This window comes from Caloenas nicobarica, chromosome 1, assembly GCF_036013445.1.
Source record: "Caloenas nicobarica isolate bCalNic1 chromosome 1, bCalNic1.hap1, whole genome shotgun sequence".
NCBI lineage: Eukaryota > Metazoa > Chordata > Aves > Columbiformes > Columbidae > Caloenas > Caloenas nicobarica.
This window is the reverse complement of record NC_088245.1, coordinates 79,911,187-79,927,757: the sequence shown is the minus strand read 5'-3', so window position 1 is coordinate 79,927,757 and position 16,571 is coordinate 79,911,187. Positions and strand designations below refer to the sequence as shown.

Genomic DNA, 16,571 nt, shown 5'->3' with positions numbered 1-16,571 from the left:
AATTAAACTCAGATCAAGGCTTTGCAGAACCCTAGTTTTTGTGCAGAGTGCTCCACCAATGCACACCTGTGGTGCTCCTTTTTTTTTCCTCTAGCAAAAAGTAAATGGGAGAGGAAGAGGATAAAAAGTACAACACACTGCCTACCAAGTAAACCGCAAATGACAGTGAGCTACAGTTCTTCTACTCTGAATTCTTGGAAAGCAAAATAATTTTTCTTGATCAGTTGTTTCAGATTGTATGTCATTCACAAGATTCTCTGAGAATTTAAGAATTTCTGCTGCCAAATTTAGAACCCACTAATGGGTTCTGTCTAGTTATAGTATGAATTTGCAAGTTTAGAGCCCAAGTTTCATAAAGATCTGGAAAAAGTTTGACTTTGGAATGGCTGCATTACATTTCTCCATTTTACTTCTCTGCCTGAGTTAGAATGAGATCAAGATTTTTATTTTTTTATTTTTTTTCAAATAAGAATCTATTACTTTGGTGAAGAAATATTGCAGTTGAGTGAGAAATGCATATTTCTACCTTTTCTATGAAAACCAGTCATTTTCTATTTTTCTTAATCCCCTGGCCATATAATAAATAGTATGCAGTTCTTCTGTTATATATAAAGCAAAAGTTGATGGTGCCATTTTTGGCGTTGTTCCATTTTCCACTACCTACCCTGCCATCCTTGCAGGGGTAGGCATAATGTATTCTGTATTATGCCCTACAGTGTGACCTTTACTTTTTCAATTAGGCGGTCTTTTCTGTATTCCTGATCCAGCTTGCATTGAAATAACTGGAAAGATGCTCTCTTTGATGTACCAGGAATTAGATTTGACCCTCCGGCTCCATCATCTGCTGTAACAGGGCTCAAGAAATACATGAGCAAATGGGAAAGTTTCCCAAAGACATATGATGCTCAGTGAGAGACTTGGAAGCTTAGCCTCCATGTTACACCAAGTGTCTATTACGGCACTTCCATTTCTTTAGTGAGGGAGTGGGAAGCTGGGTAAATCGGTGGTATAGTGCTTAATGGCTGTGTTCATATAACCAGGAGGCTCTGAGTTGAGTTTAGTGGTTAGAACATAGGAGAGAATGGAAGCCAGCACAGAATAATTCTTTCTTTCTCTTCTGTTCTTCCCCGTAACAATTGTATGTTACGTGGCATTTGACGATGTCTGTTTATCATTCATGTGGCTTGTTCCCCCATCCACCTCTCGAGTACATTGGCAAATGCTGATGAAGAGGGAAAGCGGGACATGGGAATGCACGATTGTGTGAGCTTTGCCAATTGCAACTCTTAAGACTTTGCTGAAAGCTGCAGTCGTCAGTGTGGTTATGTGATACAGAAATTTATTCCATCGGCTTTCAAGGTATAGACTGCTTTCATTTATGCCATAGCATCCCCCCAGGATTAAGTCATTTGTTGCTCTGGCGTTCTCTTAAAGCCTGGTCACAAAAGAGAACTTTCTGAACAATGGGCCTGTTATCCCATTCAGCCTTTTCTGATCTATTAAATTCCCTGTTACACCATTCTGCAATTACTCCACACCCTACCTTCCCAGACACCCTGTTCTCAGACAAGCTGGGAATTTGCCCTTGTCATTTGCTTCACTCCACAGGAGCCCCACATCCCTCTGTTTCCCCACCCCACTTTTGATATTGACTCTGTGCTTGGCATACTTGCATGTATTTGGTACGACTCTCCTTCACACAGGCATGCCAGAGAAACATTTAATATAGGTTTGTTCAAAGACTTCTCTGCCTTATTCAGAGAGAGGTAGGCTTAAAAGAAAATATTTCAGTCTCAACCCCAGTTTTGTCTCAAGTTTGAAAAAGAAAAGCCGAATTGTGTGTGGTTCTTTTTCCAAACCGTTCTTACTAGATACGAAATAAATCTGTGTGTAAACTGCATACCGTTGAGCACTGTGTCTGCAAAGAGAGGTAGGTGCCATACATGAGAGGTCAATATTAGCCACAAAATTAAATCGCAAAAGATATTATTACATATAACAGTCTGAATAATGTTGTTATTCAGACAGAGTTCATTAATATATTTTAGATGTGTCAACATTAAAATTGAGGTACAGTTGATAATGGACTTGGATTTATGTCTTTTCTTCACAGCAACACCAAGAGTTCTCTGATGGAAGTGATTTCAGTGCAAACATTAAAATTTAGCTGAGTTTCTTAGAGACTTGGAGAAAGTTTGAATCAAAGTCCAGTTACCCCACAAAGATAAAGACACAAGAAGACAGAGCCAAGAATTCCAGCAGTAAAGCTGCACAAATCTGTTCTTTGGGTTCTTTCACAGATCTGTTCTTTGGTCTAATATGCTCTTCATTTAGAGATTCAGTCTTTATTTGAAGGAGCTATCAATCCCAAAAAGCACCACTTTTGATGTCAGGAAGATCATTTTTAGGTCTCACAAGACCGCATTCCTGAGTATAAGTCCAGCTCCTCATAAGAGTTTGTCTCGCTGATTCCCAGATCATGCATTATGATCCATGTGTCCTGTTCCTTTACTCAGTTATAACCCAGTCAGTGTTTGAGATCATAGTCATAGAGGAAAGATTGTGTTTGTTTTTTCTTTCAGTAGGTAGATGTGGTCCCATTGAGGTTTCGAATATGAGGCCAGAGTCTCAGGAGAAACAGGGCAGTGATTAGAACTTCAGATTCATAAAGACCCATGTTGTTCACGTAGGTTATTTGCTGCTTTCTGTACTGGTCAGAGCTGTTCAGAAGATGCCTTGTTCTTTTTGTAACCATGGAAGGTAGAAATAATCAGGAAAAGAGGAGACAGCTATGAAGATCACTGGTACCAGAGACTTCTGTCTGATAAAACATAGTGCAACTTTTCTGCTTATTTACAGCAGAACTCAGATGTGTCTTATCACCACACCTGACAAGTGAAGGATGATTAGGATCCTGAACTGCAGACGTTGCAGTGAAGGTGGGCACTTCCAAGTGGTTCTTTCTTCATCTGAAAAACTTCTTCAGCCTGTTCGGTTCAGTTTAAGCCTCGTCTTCACTGATCTTGTGGGACAGGTGAATGCTTTGCAATTGCAAAAAAAATATTTTTTTGTTTATGGGAAAGACCTCATTTCAGGCATCCCCAAGCACTAGGGGCAGGCCTCCTCAAACAGGTAGTTTGAGAATTCTGAGAGGATGAGTACACCTACTCCTCCCTTGTTTTTCGGTGGAACAAATTAGCTTCCAGAACAATGACAAATTTGTTGGACAAAGTGGGAGAAAGGCTAACTCTAGGTGGCAATTGATGATGTTGGTAGCACAGAGGTGGGAGGACTGTTTCTTGTTCTGAAGTAAGTTCCATTCATCAGAGGAAATGTTGACATTCTCTGTATTTCTGGGGCCTGTGTAATTTTCACCAAGGAGAATGTAGTGCCCCTTCATTGTCATCATTGTGTAAAGAGCTGCTCAGTGAACGACCTTAGTTCTTGGGAGGGTATTCTGTTCCTGCCCTGCATTCACCTTACTGGCCCTTGGTGATTCATGAAGCCATCCTGAATGCAGCTGATCTTGTGGAAGTGGACTACTGTTTGCAGAGGAATTTGTATCATCCTGAGGTGAATGGAGAAAGTCTTAAGTTTTCTAAAACAGTCTGAAAAAGTTCTTCTGCAGGGTATGAGTAGGATTCCTCTCCGATACAAAAGAAATAAGGTTTTGTCCCTGTGGCGTGCTGGCAATGATTTGAAGGCACAGTTTATGCTCGAATCTAAATCCTGTTGTCCTTTCTGATAGCGGAAGTTCATGTTACAGCTCTTTACCTCCTCTCTTCCATGTTTGCCCAGGCTGCTGCAGTTGTCTGTTGGATGGCTGGGGTATAGGGCAATTCCGTGTTTGAGACCATTTTCAATTGTCAGGGAGTGGCTGCAGAGTTGCCCTGACTCTCATACTCCTTCAGTGCGTTGTGTAATATAAGTACGTTTTGGATTTTGACAAATGAGTTCCCTTTCTTAGTCTTCTTTCCTTGCTCTCAGTACTGTTTTCCTTGTCTCTCTTTTATTTTCTCCCTTTGACTTCTCCGCTCTTTCTTTCTGACTTTCCTTTCCCCTTATCTAGAACTAGTATGTTAAAGAGCTATGCATAATAGACTTTCTCTGATTTCTCTTTGCTTATTTGGGGATTACTTGTCATGACTGTTACATGGCTGAACCACCTGTGTGTCTCGATGTTATTCCCTAACTCGGGAAGAAAAATGCTTGATCAAAAGGAAACCCAGTGTATTTCCTCTCCCTATTTACACCGAAAATAACAGAGTCCAAAAAATCCATGAATGGAGACAAGTGAGAACAAACAGAACAAGTTGTCAAGGCAGATGGAATGCTGTACTTCGGTGGAGAAGCCTGTGTGCAAATCTTGGAAGATTATTTTAAGCAAGTCCACAGATGACATTAGCTTTAATAATTTCTACTTAATTTGACATAATGATTCCATGCAAATATCATTTACATCACAACTAGAAGTCTGATTTACTGTGAAACTACCTGCACTTCAGAAGCTTTGATTTATGGTGTGCATCTTTTTTATTGTTATTATTGTTCATATCTTTCTGGCATCTGGCAATCAATGATTGAGATTTTGTTTTCACATATGTTGTGCAAGAGGAGTTCAGGATGTGTAGTTGTTTAGCATCAGGCGTATGTGCTTTAATTCTCACTTCCAGTGGTAAAACAGTCTGTCGTGAATTTGAAAAGAATAGAAATCTGAGCCTACTGTGTGTTTTCTTGGTTCTTTTGGGGGGATATCCTCTTCAGTTTTCTATTTTCAATTTTAAAAATCCTTTTAATAGTTTTATTAACATCCCAAATTAGTGTTTTATGGTTCTTTCAGTGTTATCATTAGGTTCAAATTATAATGGTACACATTTACTCTTGGAAGTACTCAGACAATCTGATGACTGTAATCCTTTCACTACACAGTTATGTCAACTTATATTAAATAGGTCCAGACGATCAGAAGATGCACATGCTCTTACCTCAATTTGATTGATAACATATGACTCTAAACCAACCGGTTCTGTTATGTGTCAATATTTTGATGATTTTTAGCATTATATTTTCAACTTTCAAGTGTATTTGCGCTTCCAAGTGACTTGCTGGTTTACTGATTTTGTTTGGACATGGAATTGCCTGATTTGCCTTTATATTTACCTGGTTTGCCAGGATAGTGGCAATACAGGGTTTGCATTTGATGGAGCTTATTTGTTACACACAGTTTATTAATAAAGTAAGTTCATCTAGTAAATATATGTGTACAAATGCATGTATTCATTATTAGGATCAGAAAAGATTTTGGCACTTTTTTTCCTCCTAACGATAACCAGTCGGAGTGCATCGTTTAAATGGGTGCAGGCACTTTCATTTAAGGGAAAATTAACTTTTCTTCCATCTGCCATTGTTCTCTCAAGAGAAATGCTAAGAAGGGTAAAAAAAAAAAAAAAAAGTTAACCTCAAAAGAGGGAATGTCTTATTTATTGTCTAACCTTGTAATTATCCTGCAAAAACAAATACTGGGGGAAGGCGGGGGGGGTTGAAGCTCTTCTTTCTGTCCAGCTTCCACCTCCCCTTACTCTCGCTGTCACTCCTGGCAGTGTAACTAATGGTCATATCTGGATCCAGCCCTCCCCACCTCTGCTCCGCTGACATCATAAATTATCCAGATCTAAATGGACAACATTCATTAGCTGTGCACTTTACAGAAAGAGCCAGCTCAGGAGCTAAGCGCTCGCCCATTTTTATTAAAAGTTAAAAAGCTCCTTGCTGTCACGGAAAGGGGAGGTTGGAGGAGGTACAATGGAGGACAGTGCCGCAGAGCTAATAAATAAAAATAATAACTATTCCCATTGGTTGAGTGACCCAGGGAGAAGAGCACTACCGAGCCATTTGTTGTTCCCTTTCACTTGTCAACAGCAGTGGCTTAAAAGCCTTCACCATTGTTCAGGGCCTAATAGCACCTGTTGGGAAGATAGGAAGACAGCTGTCAGAAAAAAAAAAAAAATAAAAAAGGGAAAAAAAAAGGAAGGAAGAGAAAAAAAAAAACACAGAGGGTGAGGGGGGAGGGTGGAAACCGATGATTAGTTCAGTAACGTGCACTGCGGTGCAGCTGCAGCAGGACATTTCGTGGCTCCCATTGGGAAGGGGGGCTCCCCCCAGCACCCCCTGGGATGGGCACCGCCGCAGCTCGAAGCGCGTGGGGGTGCCGGGCGAGGGCAACGGAGCCCTGCGTGCCCGTTTCCAACAGCAGCGGTAGTTAAGCAAAAAAAACAACCAAACAAGCCAAACCCCGAACCAGGCCTCAACAGCGGAAGTTGCGGCTTTGTGACAGAAGTGCTTGTTCCACTATTTTTCTCTCTTTTTTTTTTTTTTTTTTTAATTGGTCTCTCGTGTTGGCAAGTCAGGTTCCTCTTCCCTCTTTGTCAAGGCAAAGGTGGCCTGTAAGGAAGGTGAGAGGTACGGAGCCCCAGGAATCAGGAGCTCGCTTTGCAGCTGATCCTCTGGAGGCCAGAGCCACGGACTCCTTGGTGGTGGGAAATAAGTGCTGTGGCAAGGGCCAAAAGAGAGGCTATTTAGAAAATTGTCTCCTCAGCTTCATCTCATACAGTCCTTGCCTTTGTCATTTTGAGGGAAATGATGAGCACTCCAGGACTCTTTTTCTTTTTTTTTCCTTTTTCAATTTTTAAAAAAGTTGGTTTGAGATTTTCAGGTCGAAAAGTTATGTACGTGATGGGTTACATTGTTGCTGTTGAATTTAGGATTTGAGAAGTGGAGTAGTTGACCTTTAGAAGGATTTCCTTGAAATTCTAGCCAAACACTGTAGTTTTCAATTTATGTTTTACACTTACATAGATTATATACTTTTTGCCTCTCTTGGGGTTTTGTTTTAGAGTTTTTTCAAGAAAGCATTTAATTACTTAAAAAGAGGCAGGTCAGCACAAAAGATCTTTTCTGTCAAAGCATGAACTGTGGAATCTCCTTAGAACACCTTCAACGATGCATCAATACCCACAAAAAGTTAGTGTACAGTCATCTCTTCTAATGCTTTTTTTTTTAGCCCTTTTGCTTATTAAGGATGTGCTGAAGATGTAAAAAATTAGCAGACCACAAACATTGCCCTCTGTTAATATTAACAAGATATTATGGCCCTTTAATTAGAAACTGACTCTGTTGGCAGCACTAATACAAAAATATATTTCAGGGGAATGTGTATTTCAGTGGAGTGCCTCTGTCCAACTGAGACAGAAAAAATAAAACTGAAGTGAAATTTAATGGTATTTAATTCCAGATGTCTATGTTTTTATGTTGTTACTCTTGAAATAGTCTCTGGAAATATTAAAACATCTTTGTGGTTTCAGAATTTCAGTGAAGCTCAGGCTTGGTATAGTGCTGCCTTCTGTCAACTGACACAGGTTTTTTTGCTGGGTGGACCACTCCTGAGAAAATCAATTCCTTCTTTCATTTAGAGATGCCGGGAATTAAAGAGGCATTAGAAAGCTGAAGAACACAAATTAAGACAAAATTCTCTTTTTTCATGCATAGGAGATTTTTAAAAATTTCTTTTTACTGTTGCCCTTCTTTTCATAAGGATTCCTACTGGTGTGATTGTAACATCAGTGACGAAAAGGTTGCTGTTCTGGTGTTTGAAAGTGAGTTACTGTTTCATTTTTTATTTTTGTATGTCAGGAAGGTGCGGGGAATGTTTTTTAAAACTTAGCTTATTTTTTTGAAGTTTGGTGGGGATAAATAACTTGCTTCTTTCTTGTCTGTTGATTTAATTAGGGTCGAAGAAGTTGGTGGTAGCAGGGAGTCGGGATCATTCTAAAGATTGTGTATGCTGAGAAAGATGTTCCAGCAACAGTTGTGCCAGTGAAATGCCGCATTTGGCAGAACGTGTTCATGATCGGCTCTTTCGGCCAGCTCACTGGCCTGGATCTCCAAAGGCAGGCAGGAGCCTAATTCCTTTCCAGAATGAGATTTATGTTCCTGAATGCCTTTGGGCATCCAGAGCGCTGAGTCCCAACAAATTTCAGTGACAAAAGATATATTGTCTTGTGCATGGCCTCCAGTGCCTGGCATCCAGTGCCATTCACAGGGCCTCTGTGTGCCCTTCTCTGGGGGACACAGTTGCTCTGCTGCAGTACGAGAGAGGTAGAGATTGAATCAGTTCTCCACTGTAAGGACCGGCTGCATCCTACTGTGCATTTACAAGGACAGGCATTTAGAAGGAGGGTAACTGAGCAGCGACTACAAACCACGCTGTTCCAGTGTTTCTTCAGAATAATGAAGCTGTAGTGGTTTTGTGGGGTATCTTGCAAGTAACACAGACCCATCTCCATGCAAATCTGAGGCAACCAGCAGCAGCTCCAGGCTCGATGTGGAAGATCAGATTCATGCCCTGGCGCACAACTATGAATGCCACCTCCCCAACAGCGGGAACAGGTGGCAATTATCATACAGCAGGTTGCAACCCTACAGTATTATTATTTAGAGGGTAATCAACCTCCACTTAGTAGCCTTGATGGGGTGTCTTGTCACCAAGGTATGTAAGGCAATGAAGTATGTACTCTACAAGTTGGAGTGTGGAAATAACAGAGGTTGAGCTGGAATCCCACGTTGTTCTGAGGTGAGAGCAGGGATGCAGGCTTGTTCCCTGACTCAGTGCTATGTTTGTCGAAGAAGTGGTTTTGTTGAGTATGCGGGTCTCAGAAGGGCTTCATGGATATTTTATTGATATAGACATTGGCAGTGCAGAAGGACGTATGACAGACAGACAGACTTTTAGAAATACCTGAATTTTTCACGTTCTGAAAGTAGGCTCTGTCCTGAAGCTGTAAACCAATAAAAGGCATGGAAGTTGAGAAAATCTTGACTGTTGCCTGTGTAACCCCGAAATGAACATAGACTCTGCTGCTGGGAGATTGAAAGACCGGCAGAAGGTATTACATGACCGTCTTGATTTTGTTGCATTGTACGTGTCATACCTGGAGTGTGACACTGCTCCCGGAATAGGTGACTATTTTTTGAAACAAGACAGCCTGAAAAGTACACAGCTAACAGTGCAGCTTCCAGTGCATTCAGGTGATGGAAACTATAACAGTTTCAGACAATAGCCTGACTGTTCCTGAGGGTGCAGTTGAATGAGATGCTGGTTTTGGCCTCAGACCTAGCTTAAGAAGTCCCTGTGCCCTCCCCCTGTCCTGCTTAGCCATGTGTTCCTGCCTTGCGCTGCGGTTTGCTGGCTCCTCGCTTACATCCTAAGGGATAATTAATTCAACAACTGGTAGTATAGTGTATCTGAAGACTATTCTAACCTTTTCTTCCTAATAAATGTCCTTGTGTTTTTAGGTAACTTTCCTGTAAGACTGGTAGTAAGTATTGGTGTGCAGTTGTAAAAATAACTGCTTGTTTATTTGTAGATAGAGTAAAATGATGTTTTTAGTGGCATTCCTAGATTACTGATTCATTTATTGTGCTATGAAACCTTTTCTGGCTATGTGAATTATTTTTTTTAGCACAAGAAGCACTATTCTTGTGCCAGAAATCACAATAAAATGTATCATTCATATAGTGTGTACTTCATTAATACAGCATGATGGGTATTGCATAAGAAAGCCAGCAACTCAAAACCAAATGTTGTATTATTAAGCATACACGAAATTATGCAAGTATGTGCAATAAGAATACTGTGGTAACCTGATGTCGTTGTGTAGCACAGGTAACTACGGTCATCTGTGGATACAGAAGTTGATTTTGTCCTCTGAAATAAAACACTATGGGAGCTAACATGTGGCGGGAGTGCGACAAGAGCAGGAGGGCTGATTATCCTTGCCAAAGAAGGGAGCTTTTTAGTAGCTCTGGAAGCCACCCATGGACATATGCAGCCCAGCTGTTTTCTGCACAGTGGTTGTGATGGAGTGGTGTAGGAAGAGTCATGCTATGATGTGCTGGCCAGAGCACCATAGCTTCCTAATATCTCATCAAAACTCGAATATTGTACTTAGCACCACATTTTTGCTTATCACACCTGAGCAACTATGTCCTAAATTTGAGCAATATTTAATTTCGTAGAGGTGTTGCCCAATGTCTTCTCCAAAAGTTTAAAATGCTTTTAGACTGTTGAAAAATTGCAGGACTTCCTGGAATGCAAGAGAAAAATGTATGTTGTATGGTCTTTGATTTCCAAATTTAAATACATTCTGTGTTGTGCCTGCTCATGATTCATAGTGTCTTGCCTAGCTGCAAGTAGTTCCCTAAAAGCATGATTCTGTTGATGGAGAACCATATGTGTATGCAGATGCTGTATGTCTATGTAACCTGCTGATACCAACCATTTCTTCACAATAGTTGCTTTATTTTCTCTGCTATGAAAATTGCTTCTGATTTTGTATAGGTAAGACCTTCATAGAAAAAAAAAAGGTGCATGAAAAGATAAATTTATTGTGTCTGTATATGTGTTTGTCTGCTCTTATAAAGGAAGAGTGAAAATCTGCCCTTAAATCTTGTTTCCTGATTTAAACCAGAAAGGGTTTGTTGTGGTGCATGAACGGGGGTTCAGTGCGGTGGCACATTGATAGGTGAGGGTTGTAGAAACAGTGAGTGGAATTGTGGCCAACAGGTGTAACATATTTGTGACTGTAGCAGAAGAAAAGGGTGAATAATGGATGGAGGGTATTTGCCAGCTCTTTCATAACATAATGGAAGGTGCTTGCCAGAAGTGGAAGGTATATCAGCCAATGCTAAAGTTTATTCATGATCATTTGTGCCGACCAAATACTCCTTCCTCTAGGAATGACATGTGTTGGCAGGAAATGTCTGGTCTGGCTTGGGTATTGAGCAACTCCTGGCTTCTCTCCACTCTGCTACGCTTCATGTCATCATCCTTGCTGAGGCCAAACATCTTTCTTTTACTTTGTTCTAAGGAGTCTTTCATCCCAGGACAAGAGCTGTTCACAGTAGTTACAGAGGAGGGAGCGCTTTGGGCATCTCCCCGAGAGAGCACCCACATGCTTGGACACCCAGACACCATGCAGGTGGGAGGCTCCGAGACTCATATGGTTCCTCTAACATGTGGTCGACATACACCAGCCTCCTTCCCTTTTATCGTAGTTGTCTCTTCTTCATCATGTCAGAGCTTTGCTCTCTCCTCTCGTCTTCAAATATGGCTCTTCTGGAACGGCCTCATGTGGAGAGGTCCCATCCTGCACCTTGTCACAGCACAATGGAATTACGTTCCTTTCTCTGCAAGCAGGCGGCTGCAGGAGACTGAAGTTTGCTTTTAGTAAATAACCGGCAGGAGCAAAAAGAGGTAATAGGAAGAGATTTGGCAGTGAAGACCGATTCTAAGCTTTTATAAGTGGACTCCCAGGACTGTGAGCATGGAGCATGGATTGAAAAAAGCTACTGGAGAGGTTAGGCCTGAAGGGACCGCTGCGCTGTGGGACTGCACTTTTGGAAGGCTGCCGAGGCAGGTTCAGCTACACTTGCGTCTGCGCTGCCACTGAATTGAGAGTAGGATTAGGTCACTCCCAAAGGCGAGTTACAATACCTGAAAGCAAATAACGCAACTTCTGGAAGTAGACTTACATTGAATAGAAGTCTACCAGGCAGCGCTAAAAATGGTGCCTCTTACTACGGCTTTGTAGCCTCAGCCACTTCCTGGAAACAAACTGCTCCTTTCTCAGTGTGAAAACTTTAAGTCTTTTAAGCAAATAAGTCAATGAAGCTATATTTAAACATCAAATATGGAAGTAGAGGAACAGTGGCATGCTTGTTAGCATACGATAAGTTAGATTAAAAAGCGATTTTATGTTAATTTGCTTAGATGCTTTGCTTTCCAGTACTGTCAGAGCAATTCAGCATATGTATATGTGTGCCCAACATGTATGGATGCACGTGTACATCCATACATGGAAGTCAGAGCAGTTAACGTGGGATTATTACACCACCGGGAAGGTGGTTTAATTCCATATGCTGAAGGCCTGTGTGAGAATTACTGGCTGCTGGCATCAGTCTCCAGGTCTCATTGTTGTCGATGAGGGAGTCAGCCTCGATGGTGCTTGGCACGGAAGGGATGGAGGGAGGGAAGAAGGGAGAAGGGAGCCCGGCAGGGCAGGGGGCACTGAGGAGCCCGTGCGCTGCTGCCACAATGGCTGGCACAGTCGGAGGCCATTCACGGGTGGGTGTTGCCATACGCAGTGATGCGAAGCAACATATGCAAGGAACAAAGGCAAGGGTGAAAGAAGAAAAATAAAATGCGCTGTAAATATCTTTAGAAAAGAGCTAATGACTGATAAATGTGCTGAACAGAGGCAGCTGAAATAATTTTTGTGGATTAATTAGTATCTCTATTAATTCAGTCATTCTTCTCCTCACCAACATTTACTTAATGATTGCTGTTATTCTTTCCATCTCGGTCTTTCTCTTCGGTGCCCTACCTGTAGTCCTCTTCTATAATAACACTTAACACTTTTCGTAGTGTTTCTGGAACAAAAATGTTTCCCAAACATTAATGAATTACTGTTCACAAACAACCTGTGAACAACTTTCATATATGTGTTCATACTGTGCTGTGGATAGACTTGGAATTGTTTTACTATGTGCCATTAAGACCTAGGCTGCAGATAGGTAAGGGGGGGATCTTCTTAGCTCAAGTAGGGCTCAGAAGAAGTGGGGCTAATCCTGGGTTCCTTCCGAAAATGGAATTAGGAGACATTCTGAAGAGTCATGATACTCAGAACAGCAGAGTACACTGTCTATAGCTTTTGGGACATGCTAATATGGATTATCATGATACATGGTTGAACTGATGCAGATCCAAAATCTGTTGCAATATAGTTTGGATTTTGGATGTAGCGACATTGTTCTCGTGAATCCAAGAGGACAGTAAGTGTAGGAGTAGGGATTAGGAATAACAGTTCCCGTGTGCAGGCCGCCTTTCCCAGTTTCAAGCTATATATTATATGACCAAGTATTAGAAGTTTTACTGACTTTCTAATAAATCCAGAGAGCAATTGCTTGGCAAATAAGATACAGTGTTTCTTTCTTTTCTTAATTTGAGAGCATTCTCTTTCCAATGAAGTCTAAAAAAAAAAAACTGAACAAAAGATAGGTTTTTTCCTATGTAATTCATGAAAGCTCTACAGCTGTAACCTTTGAAACGGTTATTTTTATTTAAGATGTGTAAATTTAAAATTTTTTTTAATGGGGGGCATAAATGACATAATAAATGTTTGTTTCCAAGATATGGCGCATGATGTATTTCACAAGCAGTTACTGAAATGTGATAAGTTGAGTATATGAATAGCATATTTTATGTAAGTACAATATGTTCACATGGTATATAGTAGAATTAAACTAGCTGTAATTTAATATAGCTCTTTAGCTGTAGGGATGGGAAAGCTATTGTCTTTCAGAATTAAAGTTCTTTTCAAGTATTAGCAGAAGGACAATTATTTGCTGGTTCTTTATCAAAATTCTGTTGAAGCGCCTTATGTAAAAATTGTAGTTCAAGTCAAGAGAGGTTTGAAAGTTAGTACATTGATTAAATACGATTACATGTTTGGGGTTTTTTTGTTTTGTTTTTTTTAAGGAAAAAAAATCTATTTAAATAGTTAACATACAGTATTTCAACAGGGGAAACGCTGATTAGATCACCACAATCTATTTTATGCCATCAGGATTGCTGAGGGGCTTATAATTGTGTTAAATTTTCATATTACTCATATTCACACATTAATGAACAGATGCATTGTTACTATTGGGATTTTTGCCATTTGGCCTTTCACATCCCTAATCATGATTTCCTACTGAGATCTTTACCATTCTCGCAGAAATCCAGTCATTGATACACGACCATCCACCGCACTCATTATTCTCCCCTTGTTTCTCCCGGTATCCCCGGCGGGAGTCAGGTTGCAGGGACACTCATTTGTAACGCGAGGCCTTTTCGCTTTGGGGTTTCTGCCGCGGAGCCAAGACGATTTTTATTGATAAAGCCGGTGCCCCCCGTCTCCCCCTCCCCACCTCCTCCTCCTTCCCCGTGAAGCACCAGCGGGCGGGGAGCAGCTCCGGGCTCCGGCGCGGCCCCCGCCAGCCCCGCCGATCGTCTACTGTTGCTTTAAGGGCGGCAAGTTAGACAGAAGACTTCTGTTTTCTTGACGAGAGCACCACGGCAAGTATTTTGTCTAGCTGCAGGAGGAGGGGAAAAAAAAAAAAAAAAAAAAAAAAAGCAAAAAAAAAAAAGCTTTGTCGTGGACTTTGCTGACAATAGACTTAAAAGTTAAAGACGGGGGTGCTTTTGGTGCCTGGAGGCTCTGGAGCCTATTGTCAGCTCGCAATGGATTTCTCTTGCCGCATTCCTGCTTTGCAAAGGTTTGTTAGCTTTTAATGACTGACAGCCCTCTCCTGCAAATACCGCATTTGCTCTGGCCTGTTTACACGCTACTCGAGAATTTTTTTGGAAAGCGCAGGGAAAGAAAAAAAAGGCAAGCGGCGGCGTTTATTTGACCTAGTCAGATACGTTTGGGAAAATAGTTTTCTTCGTGGGTGCTTCCAGAGGACGTACAAACTTCAGAAGTAGCTGTTCAAGTGCCTGGAGCGCGGCGGCGTCGCCGTATCGTCAGCCCCGGCGCGGAAATGTCCCTTGCACTGCAGCTTCTCCCACCTATTTCGTTGTCTTTTAATAGCCGTTTTAGTGTTTCTACCAGCAAACTTGCATTCGTGACCGAGTCCGTGGTTAGAGCAAGGAGCGACCCTTCCCTGCCGCGCAGAGAGCAGGAAGCACACGAGTATATAGGAGAAAATTATAGAACGAGTGTTGCAACGTGTGTAGAAATGTTAAAGTAACCTCTTCTGCGTTAAAGGGGATCCGGGCGGCAGCCTCTGCGCGTCCCTGTGTGCGGGGCGTGGGGGCGGTGTAAAAGAAGAGGGCACCCGTGTGCCCGTGTCAGCCTAGTTGTTTATACATTAATCCGATACTCGTGCGGCTGGTTTAACGGGAGTTCGGGGCCGTTCAGTTCCCCGGGTGTGTCGGATGCTCTGCACCCCCGGCCAGGGGTTGCAGCCCCGCTCCCTCGGAGCTTGGAGTTGGGGCTTCGAGGAAGGAGGCGGAATTAGGCAAACAAGATAATGAAGGTTGCTCATAATGGTTTTTACTGTGGGGAAAATTAACCAGTTGCTAATAATTGTATGGTCTCTAGGCCAGACGGTCCCTTTGATAAGTTAACATGTACTCCCTTTATGCTCCTGGTAGGGGGTAAACAAATGCCTGAACAAATACAAATACACATAAACACAAATGTGGAGAATAGCAGTATATGTCTTAGATCCAGATAATAAGTGTGGGTATTGTTATTTAGATGGCGCATACTGGGACACTTATCTTTTAGTACACTCCATTTTCTAACTGAATGCAGTGCTAATCGCGGGATTGAAAGCTATTGTAATTGTGTACCCATCTAAATGCTGACAAGAATATACAATTACATTGTTTGGAATTGAGTTTAATGTTCTCTGAATTTTATTAGCATTTATATTTACTTATGCATTAAAATTCTACACAAAAAGAGGTCAGAATACAAGAGTTACAGACATAAATATCAGACCCGTCCACACCCTCGCTGCATTTTTCCTGAAAATACTGAACGAATATATTTTATTTTATTTTACTTTTAAAGGAAATGATAGAATCTGAAATGAGCAAATAATGGGTTTCCATTCTAAGCAATGCCTTTTCTCTCTCTGGATTTTGCAATCTTTTAAAGCTTTTTTCATATCCAACTTTTTATTATTATTTATAATGTGCGTGTTACTGGAAAATCTTTCCACAGTATGCTTACCACCACACGATGTTTAAACACACATTATAAAGTGGATGTAATTGTAAACACTCAGAGGGATATAATTACATGTAGCAGATTTAGGAGCTAATTCTTTGCTTCTCTCTCTTTTTCCCTCTCTCTCTCTCTCTTTACTCTACATTTTATCAACATAATTATTTTTTGACTGCAGACTAACACCCAGAAATTGACAGGCATCCATTATATGCAGCAACTTGTTCACCAAATTGAAAAACAATGAACTGCAGGTTTATATGTGCCCATTGTCATACGGAATTACCGAGGCTTTGTTCCACAAGAGCAAAAAGCTAATGGTTTTGAAACAGCAGGTGACAAAACACTTTTTTTTTTTTTTCTTTTTTTTTCCTCCCCTCTTATCAGTTTGTTGATGAAGTCATTACGAACTGGGGCCCAGAACAGGGTTGCCCTTATTTTTAGCAGATAGACTTTTAATGAGTTCTATTGTGGAGACAGTCATGTTGATTTGCTTACATATTTTTTTTCCCCCCTTCACTCAGAAACCACCAGTATTGAAAAGCTACTATCAAAGGACTGGAAAGACAAGCTTCTTGCCATGGGATCAGGGAACTTTGGAGAAATAAAAGGTAACACTGCTTCTATGCTAAAGCAAATTGAGAATGAATATACAGATAGCACTGGCTTTATGGAACTTTGTCTGCTCGTCTTCTCCTCCCCTTGAAACATTGTAATTTGGGGCTTAAATGAACT

At 41.2% G+C, this 16,571-nt stretch overlaps 1 protein-coding gene across 3 annotated transcripts in view; it reads left to right on the top strand.

Annotated features, from left to right (window-relative positions):
• Positions 1 to 16,571, top strand: part of SOX5 (SRY-box transcription factor 5) — a 359,749-nt gene that overhangs the window by 176,484 nt on the left and 166,694 nt on the right. For all 3 annotated transcript variants that reach the window (XM_065649584.1, XM_065649592.1, XM_065649575.1), the window contains one exon: positions 16,361 to 16,447. In XM_065649584.1, the coding sequence (XP_065505656.1) occupies positions 16,361 to 16,447 (87 nt within the window). The remainder of the gene's footprint in view (positions 1 to 16,360; positions 16,448 to 16,571) is intronic.